At 35.7% G+C, this 12,935-nt stretch overlaps 1 protein-coding gene across 5 annotated transcripts in view; it reads right to left on the bottom strand.

Moving 5' to 3' along the window:
• Positions 1 to 12,935, bottom strand: part of samd12 (sterile alpha motif domain containing 12) — an 87,817-nt gene that overhangs the window by 61,211 nt on the left and 13,671 nt on the right. For all 5 annotated transcript variants that reach the window (XM_046834381.1, XM_046834380.1, XM_046834379.1 and 2 more), the window contains one exon: positions 5,937 to 6,133. In XM_046834381.1, the coding sequence (XP_046690337.1) occupies positions 5,937 to 6,133 (197 nt within the window). The remainder of the gene's footprint in view (positions 1 to 5,936; positions 6,134 to 12,935) is intronic.

Below are 12,935 nucleotides of genomic sequence, written 5' to 3'. Positions count from 1 at the left end.
ACACAGGCCCAGGAGCCATTAAATGATTGCCGCTTTCTAGCTGAAACTACAGTAAAACACAGTGAACAACAGATTGCCTTTAGGTGCTTGACTGTGCCAGCCGCATTATTCCCACCAAGTTGCATTTCAAAAAAATGCAAATGGGGGAAAGAAGGAGCTGTATGAGCTGCAGCAGGAAGCACGCTGGTGCGAACACAGCTGCCTAGAACACATCGCTGTTGTTTTACCACAGTAGAGTGTGATCAACCTTCTAAAGCACGAAATACCAAAACTGTTAAGAGGATCCCTGCAGTGATTCTGAAATCACATGACTGGATCCTCTGCAACTGACATCTCAGGCACAACAGTGATCCCACATAGGGATCTGGATTTGGTGCTCAAGCAGACTGTGCACCTTGCCATAGGAACAAATGGCGGAGGATGATAACAGTATTTGTTAATTTGAAGCTTGAAATAGTTTCTTTTGAGCATTTATTTCAAGAAAGAAGCTAAATGATCTGTCAGTAGTATATAATATACTTTAAATCTCAAAATTCACTGAAGGAAAAAATTTAATTATCAGAAAATGTGTTTGTTTTAATCTTGCAATCGGATAAATCGGACTTTATTCAATATATTTTTACCTGCTGTCATTTTTTGCAGGGAAAACAAGCTTTCTTGTATTACACAATGTTTATACACATTACCTTAGCGCTCACACAGAGCTCATAGTCTAACTTCACCAGATTTAATAGACTGAATGTTGCTTGATCACAACCCAAGTGCTCTGAGTCATCGTCCTCCTTAATGGGAAGTGGAAGCAATACTTGAGTGATCCTCCGACTCTATAAATTATGTTGTTTGTACTATTTATGAGTGCTGTTTGGCAAGGTGTGCCATCTGGACTGGTTCCGACTCTGCTACTTGCTTGGCAAAGCACTGCACGTTGTTAAGCAAGTGCAGCATGATTAAAAGAATGAAATATTTAGGGCCCTTGAAATATGGTGCTGCATAGTGCTATAGCACTATGTCCAAAATTCTAATAAATTTACAGGTAGGGCTGTCATCTACAGCAGACTGATAAACGTCTGGTATCCTGTGAATATTGCACTCTTCTGAGCATGTCGCTAGAGCTCCAACTTGTTTTCACAGGCATGCTAATTCAGAAATAACACAGCTGTCAACACAGCACACCTGTGCATGCCTTTTCCTAATGTGTGCTATAGTGTTATGCTGTGCACTGATTTGGGAGAGGAATGAAAAGGAGAAATGTGCTGTAAAAAAAAGGGTACAGTGTGTAGCTATGTCGCACCAAAACCAGAATTTTGCCGTACAAATGTTTCCTTCTATTTACAGTAATTGTGAGAAAGCTGTGGGGTAGGGACAGGACACAAACACCAAATGGAAATTGCTCTTGCTCAGACACAAATAAATACTTAAGTCACTCGCACATTAGCTGAGATGGAAACGGGGACAATTACTATGAGCGCACACACACAGAGTCCTTGGCATAATTGCACAACACAGGTATTTCCACGTTCCTATAGCAACAAACCCAAATCAGAGTCTCTGAATAAATCAGCACCATCCTTAAGGTTTTAAATACAGACCAAGGTTTTAGACACATCAAGAGGACAAAAAAGGGATGTGGCACCAGAATCACAATTAATACTAAACTTTAATAAAAATACACTTCATTTCTAAACTGGATACCCATTTTTTTAGTCAACCGAAAAACTTTGATATCTTCTACAATTTTCAAGTGAATCTGTTTTTTCTGGTGCAACCACCTGAAACATTGTTTTTTTTTTTTTTTATCATGTCAGTGGTTTACTTTCAGAAAGAAGAGCATGGTGCTCATCTGAAGAACCCCCACACTGAATCACCAAAAACCCATCCCTTATAACGGTGTTCATTTAAATGAAAGCAGAGTGCCATCGTGTGGTGTATTAGAGAAGGACACTTTTCTCCTAAGCTTTCTCATGTCCAGTTGTCAATGTCTCGATTTCCTCCAAAATATATTATAATTCAAAAATGAGTATGTTTATGCAAAAAGGAGTAAAGTTAAAAGAAGTAATAATAGTAATGCAACAGCATACTCTATATGCTTAATGGAATAAAGTATTTTAAATACATTATATATTCAAAGTTAATGCATTTGCACTGTATATCGATGAGTTAATGCATTGAACTATCCAGATTTAATGCACTGTTATATTTAGAAAATAACTCATTGTTTTCTCCAGAGATTAATGCATTTGTATATCCAAAAAGTAATGCACTGGTATCAGAAATGGGAAGTCATAAAGTACAAATACTTTGTTACTGTACTCGGGTAGATTTTTCTGGTATCAGTACTTTACTTCACTATTTATTTTTCGGACAACTTTTTACTTTCACTCATTATGTTTTTATCACAAACATCTGAACTTTCTACTTCTTACATTTTCGAACCAGACTCGTTACTTGTCATTGCGTGGCTCTTTCAACCTACCCACTGGTGTATTATTTCCTGGCTCTCGTGCACCACAGAAGTAGGCTAGTTTATGAAACCAACAACAAACAAGGCAGAAGGCAGCAAGAAATCTGGGGGTTAACGTGGATGAGACAGAGGGAGTCAGCGATGTAAACATGACTGAGAACAGAGACATTCCTGATCATCATCATCTTTTCTCTGCTTGTGTTCTATATGGCGGTTGTTTAGCCTGAATACATTGATTAGATAGCATTTTAAATGATTTTGTATTAATATATTAATATGATGTGAAGTCCATTTACCAGCGTGACACTAAAACACGCAGTAGTAATAGCTATTTTTTACTTAAGTACATTTCAGAGCCCAAACATCTTATTTTAACTTGAATGAAATAGTGTAGTGAGTACTTTAACTTTTACCAGAGTCTTTTAAAACATAAGTATCTGCACTTCTACTTGAGCGAAGGATGTGTGCACTTTTGCAATCTCTGATATTAGTAGTATACAGATGTTAATGCTTTTGTATATGCAGAAGTAATTGTTTTTCTATATGCAGATGTTTAAACACTGGTAAATCAATAGGTTAATGCACTGATATATTCAGAGATAAATGCATTGGTATGTACAGAGATTGATGCACTGGTAATCCAGATGTTAATACATTGATACATGCAGAGATTAATCCAATGGAATATTTAGAAGCTAAAAGCACTGGTATACATACTGGTTAACACATACATATATCCAGATGTCAATTCACTGTTTTATCCAGATATTCCTGCATTGGGAAATCCAGATGTTAATGCATTATTATATGCAGTGGTATATCCTGAGGTACGCATGAGCACTGATTTGCCATGAATGGTGAGGTATAGTTGCATGTATTAAATATACTGCTGTATCTTTAACTTAATTGCAAGATGACCACATGATACAGGGTGGAAATACGTAATGCAGAGGTCTAGTAAAATGTTCAAATAGTTGAAAGTTAAAACTTCTATACTTGGTTGTCTTCAATGAAAATGACTAAAGTAAAACAAATACAAAATAAGAGAAGTTAACAATTGCTGTCGTTGTCTTCGCATTTGCTACTGACAAAAAAGGCTTGGTACGACATATTGTGTCATACGGTGGACATACTGAAACAATCATAAGGTTTAAGCTATAGGGGCTTAGTCTTAGTAAGGTGTGCCACTACACGCCACCAAAACAGCTAGATTCTATAAGTCTCATCTGTAATGAAGAGTACAATATTGTCAGAGAGATGTAGGTGCCAAGCTGGTGCTTCGTCAGTCTAAAATAGGTTTTATTGGGTTGAGATCTGGTCACTGTGAAGGCCATAGCATGTGAATTATGTCGTCTGCACACTTGTATCATTCAGTAAGTACTCAGGATCAGGCTCAGGCTCAGGCAGATCACTCGCATCAGAATAAAAATGTTTCACATAGTCTAAAAGTGATCAGTCAGAAAAACTTGCCAGAAAACAGCCTCTTACAGCAAAATAACACCATTGTTTTCCCCCCTTGTATCCATCTGTACATTTAGTGCATGTAGGGGTGGATAGAGATGTGTGCTCTTCAAGTAGCTCATTGGGGTAGTGGGAATAAAATGCTAATTTTAGTTAAAACAGAACAGCCAGAGCAAATTTTATTTAGAACAGAGAGAAAAAGAATGAATCCACTAACCGATCCATTTGTGGAAAATCTCATTTACAGTTGTTAGAGCTCTTAAAAAGATTAGTCAGTAACTAATTTACCCTGAACACAGACACTGAACTAACTGCCTGCTACCTGCTCCCTCAGCATCTCTGTGTCTGAGGGAATGAGGAACACTGCATCTAGATGGAATTAACATTTTAGATGGCAATGTGAGTATTTCTACCTTTCTATAAGTTTTTTTTTTCCTCAACATTTTTTGCAGTTACAATATATAATCTGATTTCGCTAAACTTCACCAGCAAAACCCTCAGCCATAAAATACCACTAGAGGTATTTTATTATTCCAGATACTGCCACAACCAGAATCAGAATCAGGTTTATTGGACAAATGTGTTGACACACACAAGGAATTTGGTTCCAGCTGTTAGTGAACCAAGGTGTTTTTTTTTTTTTTTACTAACAATCTGACAAGAGGGATAAAAGTGTCAAGTCAAGTTTATTTCTATAGCGCTTTTCACAACAGACATTGTCTCAAAGCAGCTTTACAGAAATCAACATTTAAGGTGAATGGTGTGCATTTATCCCTGATGAGCAGCCATGGCGACTGTGGCAAGGAAAAACTCCCTTAGATGTAATGAGGAAGTAACCTTGAGAGGAACCAGACTCAAAAGGGGAACCCATCCTCATTTAGGTGATATCAAGAGTTTGATCATAAATCTTTCAACAATACAGAACACTGGAGAGAGAGAACTAACATGAGTACTGGAGTATAAGATTATAAGTAATGTTCTTTCTACAGTCTTTTACAGTCATTATGGTTATAAAACTAGGAGCTACTGAGCTCAACATTTGTGATCATCACAGATCCAGCATCAGCTTCTCCATGCCAGAGCCTTTAAAGTGCTATACTTTATATAAAAATAAGAAAAACCTAAAGAAGATGTGCAAATACTTGTCATTATCTAAATGCTAAACACTACAACAAAAAAGTGTTGTTGAATATAATTTACTTATAAATAATATGCATCTGAATAGTAAATATTTCATTTTAGTCATTGGTGAAATGAAAGTAGTCTTTGTACACAAAAGCAGTCTGTCTGGAAATCACCACGGAGAAAGTGTTAGGTGTTATTACTCTGCTTGTGTGTGAGAAAGCTCATAATGCACCTGTGCATGCGTACAACTCAGGCCGTGTCTCTCACTACAGGTAAAGTATTTTCAGTAAGAAGTGCAGTTACAGTATGTCCTGTACAGAAATATATATGGAAGGTAAAGTTGTTCAAACACTATTTTTGTATTTTTCCTGAACAACACAAAGGCTTGTAAGTAGATGATTTATCATCGTGTCAAAGAATAACTGTATTTGGCCAAGGGTTATTTGTTTTAAGGCATACCTTAGAGAATACTCTAGAAACGAGAAAAGCTCCTTCAGCATTAAAAGGGAGATGAAAAAGTGATAGAACCCATTTGTTCTGAACACCAAAATAAAACAGCACAATCGACTTAATGATGCATCACTAACTACTTTTGCTGTACTGTGTTGCAAAGTTATAGATATAATAAACTTGATACATTTTGGAAATAAAATTGTCCGATATTAACCTAAAACCTTTAGGAATGACGAATAAAAAAGTTGCCATGACCTACAAATAAACAAACAATTCAGCCAGATTAACTGATAAAGACTAAGGCTAGATTTTGACAAAACTTTACCAGAATAAAAGAAAAAATTCTGTTCCAGAAATTATGTTTTTGGAATTTCTTACATTTACTAGATTTCTTACTAGAGGATTGTATGGTTGTGGTTCTGTTTGTGGTGTTTACCTTGGAGAGTTCGGATTCAGAGACGGAGCGCTGTGGTGGAGTACAGTGCTGGAAACCAGGACTGTGCTGCTGAAAGCTTGAGCTGCCATCATTCAGACCTGGACCCTGATCAACAGACTCCTCTTCCACGTGTGAACTCGCATCTGCCATACACCCTTGATGATCGATCCCATTCTGACTCAGGTTGCAGTGAACAGCTAGAGATAAAAGGACAACATTAGTGATTATTCACTTAAAAATTGTTTAATTGTAAGCAATTGGTAGCATGAAATACATTGCCTCTGATATCTCTCCTGCATGTGTCTTACAATAAGGACATTCGTAGACAGGGTTATAAATTTAATTAACACTAAATTCAGTTTCTTTAAATATAAAGAATTTATCTCCATAAAGTATTTTTGTTGTTGAAAATCCGTCACTGACATTTAAAACATGAAGGCCACTAAAGTTACCTATTTAAAAAATAAGCTTTAAAATCACCTTGTTGATGTTTTACTATTTTACATACACTAGGTGGCACCAAAGTTTTCTTTATTTTTTATTATTTTCAACATTGTGAGAGATGCAAAATATGAAACGACACATATGGAATTATGTAGAATATGTTGTATATTTAAGATTGTCCAAAGTAGTGACATTTTAGCTTGAAACACAAGATAAAGACATTGGCTCAGTGAAAAACTCTCCTTTGGTCTGAAGAGTCCAAATTTGACATTTTTGGTTCTACCACCTTATCAGATCTTGTTACATGTACAGAGGGTGAATGGACCGTACCTGAATGTGTGGTTTCCCACTGTGAAGTATGCAGGAGGAGGTTTAATGGTGTGGAGGTGCTTGGTTGGGACCATAGTTTATTTTCCAACAAGACAATGACCCCAACACACCTCTAGGTTATTTTAGAGCTATTTGTTGAAGCATCTCTGGGAACTGTTTAAGATTGTTGGTAAACCATTCTAGGTGACTACCTCATGAGGTTAACTAAAAGAATGCCAAGAGTGTGCATAGCAAAAGATGGCTACTTCGAAGAATTGAAAATACGGTTTATTTAACACTGTGAAAAAGTGTTTGCCCCTTCCTGATTTCTTTAATGTTTCTTTCTTCTTACTTTAATGTTTCAGACCATCAAACTAATTTAAATATTAGTAAAAGATAACACAAGTGAACACAACATGCAGTTTTTAAATTAAGGTTTTTATTACTGAGGGAAAACAAAATCCAAAACTACATGACCCTGTGTGAAAAAGTGATTGCCACCTAAACCTAATAACTGGTTGGGCCGCTCTTAGCAGCAACAACTGCAATCAACTGTTTGTGATAACTTGCACTGAGTCTGTTACAGCGCTGTGGAGGAATTTTGGTCCACTCATCTATGCAGAATTGTTGTAATTCAGCCACATTGGAGGGTTTTTGAGCAGTAACCGCCTTTTAAAGGTCATGCCACAACATCTCATTACGATTCAGGTCAGGACTTTGACTAGGTCACTCCAAAGTCTTCATTTAGCTTTTCTTCAGCCATTCAGAGGTAGACTTGCTGGTGTGTTTTGGATCAGAACACAAGTTCGCTTCAGCTTGAGGTCATGAACAGATGGCCGGATATTCTCCTTCAGGATTTTTTTGTTAAACAGCAGCATTAATCGTTCCATTCATCACAGCAAGTCTCCCAGGTCCTGAGGCAGCACAACAGACCATCACACTACCACCACCATACTTTACTGTTGGTATGATGTTCTTTTTCTGAAATGCGATGTTATTTTTACGCCTGATGTAATGGGACACACGCCTTCCAAATGTTAAACTTTTGTCTCGTCAGTCCACGGAGTATTTTCACAAAAGTCTTGGGGATCATCAAGATGTTTTCTTGCAAAACTGAGACGAGCCTTTATGTTCTTTTTTGCTCAGCAGCGGTTTTTGCAGAACATTTTTGCCCAGTCTCTTTCTTATGGTGGAGTCATGAACACTGACCTTACTATATATATATATATATATATATATATATATATATATATATATATATATATATATATATATATATATATATATATATATATAAAAGAGCATAATCTGATACTTAAATGAATAAAAATAAATAAATGTATGCTGTTACCAGCCCAAGAAATTCTTGGGAACAAAATGAAACAAGAGTATATTATCATTTATATTTAATTTCAAGTTGCAAAAAAAAGAAAGGGTAGAATAAAAGCAATGCAAACGAGGAAAGAAAACCTCCCGCTGTTTGTCTTTTATAACAAACATTATTAGTCCTGCTGCAAAAAAACTCTGACAGTTAAACATTTCTTCAGGAATTCCAGAAAAAGCATAAATTAAAAAAATGCCACATAGCTTGAAGCTAACACAGGGTACATCCACTAATTACTGCGATCAGATTAAATTGCTGTATCTAGCAACGCTACTCTTAATTTGCATTTTACACACCAACTAATCTCAAACCCTCACACTGGTGTCGTATATTCTTGCATAAATTGAAACATTTATTTCAGAGCTACATTATATGGACAAAAGTATTGGGATGCTTGATATTTCCAGGCTTTTCCACCGTTTTTCCACCAACACATGACTGTTTAGGATGTCTTTGGGTGTGGTAGATAACATAAAGCACATACAAATCATATGGTCAGGGGTCTACAAACTTATTTCCTGAGTGTATGTCAGACTTTATTGTCATTCAATAAGTTAGAGTCTGAAAGAAAAGCATTTTGTGAGCATTTAACATAACAATTGGCCGAAAGTATCCTCTTTTAGTGCTGTGGTCAGTTGAGAAAAAGTCATCATGGCCAAACAAGTTTTTTGCACCGTGAACTCAATTCTTTATAGATCAGGACGTTGCATTGCTTCTGCACAATATTCTACGACTACACACTACTGAAAAACCACAGAACCTTCCCAGACTACAGATGTACGGATGTCGGTGACCTCAGTGGTCAGATGATATAAAAATGCAGCTTTCTGGCAAAAAAAAATCTGTGGTAAAAACAACGAACCACTTGCCTACTAGAAAGTATGGTAATAAATCAGTGTGCAGCTGCTTTTCCTTGTTTGGATACAACACATCAGTGCCTCCCTGAATCTTTGTCTTTTACAACATATAGGTCCTGCTTGAATTTTCCAGAAGGACAGAGATCTAAATTACAGTACAGTTTGTCCAAAAGCAGACAAAATGTTTCAGTAAACATGAGAAAGGAGAAATAACAGGACTTAATTGAAGAATGCACTCTGTATTCCTTTCTCCAAATTCTCATCAAATGTAAGGCTCAGTAAAGGCAATAAGCACAAGTACCAATATTAACCAGTTTACTTTAATCTTATATTTCCCTCATATTCTATGGTAAATAAGCAATTTATTAATTAACCAAAGGATTATGGAGCCTAGCGTTTTGGTTTAAATTCACATTTACACATCCTAATAGGATTCACCGTAGTAAGAATCAGAGTATGAACAAATGCAGCTTCAATTATTTTTTAAGATACAGCTTGCAAGCGGATTAATTAAGCACCATGAACATTAATCTCATGTCTGCGAGTGCCAAGTAATAATTTAAAGATGTGGCTCAAATCACATTTTGCACATTAGGGTCTTTTTTACATGGTGCAATTTTCACAGTCTTTTTATTTCACACTGTCTGAGACATCAATTGCAAGATAGTCAATGAGAAAATACAAATACAAGGAGAAGTCTATGGAGCCAATAGTGACTGGGTACAACAGGACAACACTAGCATGTGCCACTAACATGTGCTTGGAAACCAATTGTCGTTAGCACAGGCATGCAGGTTGGTAAGGTTAATTTCATTTATTTATATTATGCGTATTTCAGTTTCTATTTGTAACTGTTCCCTGTTGACTTTCCTTTTGGTTCAAAATCCTTTGTGAACTTCCAGAATACACCATGGCCTACAAATAAGGCCGCCAGGGACTATACTTTCCAACAATCAAACTAAAATTCACATTCTTCTGATTTATAATAATTCAAAACTGGTCACTAATCACACATGCACCTATGAACAATCACACCTTACAATATCTACGACAGGTGTTCCCAACCACAGGACCACGGATCGGTAATGAGCTGTGGATCATTTAGTACCGGGCCACGCAGAGGAAATAACACTTTTTAATTTCTCTTTTTTAAATGTAATTTACTTTTGCAGGGTGTTTTTTTTTATTTTTTTTTTACTTTGCCTGTGCCAATTTCCCACGTTTCAGTCGCAGTTCTTGCTATCCATGAATAAATGAAGCTCCCAATGATTAGCTATTTTAAAGATGTTACATTTTGATGATATATGTAATTAATTAAAAAAATTATATAATATGTATGATGGTAATATAATATGCATATTATTGTGCGCGATTATATAAACCTAACACATTGGAATTTATATAAATCCTCATGTTCTGCTATCACTATCCATAGTACACATAAAGAGGACATGAAACTGCAAAGTTCCAAGTTCTGGAAGCACTTTAACGAATTGCAATGAAGAAATGTTATAATAAAATTACCTTTATTTTCACAGAACGATCATATAATTTAAGCATGGAGAAAAATAATCCTTATGACTGAAGCTTTAATTGCAAGCCTCCACCTTAAACAATCTCAGAAGGTGGTGTGGGGGCTGGTACACTATAAAATAAGTTTTTTATTGTGTTATTTTACTTTTCAGGCAGACTTCTAAAGTTCATTTGCTTTCAGATTTTTTTTTTTGCCAAGTTTCAAAGCCTAGAAGATCTAAAAGCAAGGATCTAGCCATGGATTTGATATAATATAAATTATGAAAATCAGATTAGCCTGCAAGAAAAGATGTGTCTTTTGTTTTTTCAGTAAATGTACTTATAGAGCATCTGGCAAAAGTTAAACATTATGCATTTACATGATTGAATGTGTGCATCTCTTCTGGTTATGCCACTCCCCTTTGCCGAGCATCAGTGAATCTTCTGCTAAGAAAATCTATAAAACTTTCAGTTGAAAACATTATAAGCATTTGAGAAAGCTGTAAAGATTTATAACCTGAAATGTCTAAAGAATATTGCTTGTTTGTACTGTATTGTAAGTTTTATTCTAGTTGGTAGCATATGGACAATTTTAAAACATTTTTGAGGCTTATGTAAGAGCATAAACAAACAAAAAAAAATGCAAAGAACAATTACTATAAAAGTAAATTGTAACCCAAGGCAGTCTTGATGTACAGAGAAAAGCTCTCTTGGCAGTCAGAACACTGATGAGATTTTGAACCTGTCTAGACCTGAATAGATAGAATATATAACATTAGTCCTGAAGTTAATAACCTAAATAGGTTTATCCGTAGTTCTGAATGAAGGTACAGAGATAATGTGTTACAGAGACATTTAAAACCTGGATAGGCAGAAAAAAGAACTGTGAATGTGATTCTTGTTACTCAAAGGCAAGCAACAGAATGTTGAACCATCTGTAGGGGAGACACCATATATCAGCGAAAACCTGAAATGGCTTTGTCCCAGAATGATTTTTTTCAGGTTATAGCGCTAGATCAAAAATATCCTCTATCAAATCAATATGATTCAAAATTCTTACAGTAAGTGAGAACTTTCATCTTTCAGAATTGTAGGCAAAAAACCCCTGGGGTTGAAATATTACTCAGCTAACTGAAGATAAGCATTTGAGCAAATTCTGTTCAAGGTTTACTGTTACATTGCCTTGTTAATTCAAATGCTTCAAACAAACAGCTATAGTAATAGTTCAGGGTGTACTGAAAATATTTTTCATCAAACGATACAGCTTGACAACTCGAGCTAAAGAACAATTCACATTTAGGTTGACAGCTGTATTGAAAAATAGTAGAGAGATGAACAACGACTAGCCTGTACTGTCAATGGCTTGTTAGCATACTGAGTTAATCTGTTCCTTGATTGAGTCGATGTATCATTGTGAAATCTTATTGTGCATTTCATCATTAGGCTTTTATCCCTTATATATTAAAGGGTTTAACCCTCGTTTCCATTTCATCCTGGATGATCTTTATTTAACTTTTGCCTTCCTTGTGTTTTGATCCTTCTTAGGATAAGCGTGTTTTCCCTAATAAAGTTATTTTATGCCCTGCATCCTGCCTCTCTCTACGTTATATTCATATAATAATGCACAGATGTGAATCATTTTTTTATTATTAATCTTTCACTGATTATTTACTGCAACCCTAATATGCAACAACATTATCGAAATATACTTTAAAGTAGATTTCTTCACAGATAATTAATCATATTAAAGATCATGATGATTTAACTGCCAAATAAGCTTAGACACAAGGTCAGACATTTAAACCACTTAGCTGAAATGACTAATTCATACACAGCATATTATAGGATTATTCTTTAGCCACATCCCTGAAAAACGACACTGCTGGCTGTGTCACTTTGAAGAAATCAGAACCATGCAGCTAAGTTTGTTTTGCTAGGGATTACAAGAATCCTGGAATTAAAAACCTGAAGTAAATACAAGAGCAAAGCACTTCCTGCCCAAGCCAGCCATTTCACCATCAGCTGAGAGCATAAAGTAAAGCGAAAGTTTAACAGGCATGGATAACGCTAACTTTGTCAGGTCAAATCACTCATTAAGGGTTTGCTCTGGTTCTATAAATTCAAATTCCATTTATAAGATCCATTTGCATGTACAATTCACCTTGCTGCTGTAGTAAATCACCCATGAGATTTGCACTTATCAAGAACAGCTACAGTTATAAAAAAAACCTGTTCTATTTTGCCCTGTATTGAGACACAGTTCTCTTATATCTAACATCCAGTATAACATTCAGAGCTGTTATAATTCAAAGTATTCAGGGTATCATGTGCTCAGATGACCTCAGGACCACAGTCACCACTGGCTTGCTGACTCCTGGATTGGATTAGATTTCCACCACTGTGTGACAGCGTCTGTATATAAAACTATACACAATATACAATAAATGAACAATGTTTTAATATGTAAGTAAACTGAACCAAATCAATGTAAAT

This window comes from Silurus meridionalis, chromosome 22 (assembly GCF_014805685.1).
Source record: "Silurus meridionalis isolate SWU-2019-XX chromosome 22, ASM1480568v1, whole genome shotgun sequence".
Classification (NCBI taxonomy): domain Eukaryota; kingdom Metazoa; phylum Chordata; class Actinopteri; order Siluriformes; family Siluridae; genus Silurus; species Silurus meridionalis.
Note: the sequence above shows the minus strand (reverse complement) of the source record. Positions and strands in the feature narration are given on the sequence as shown.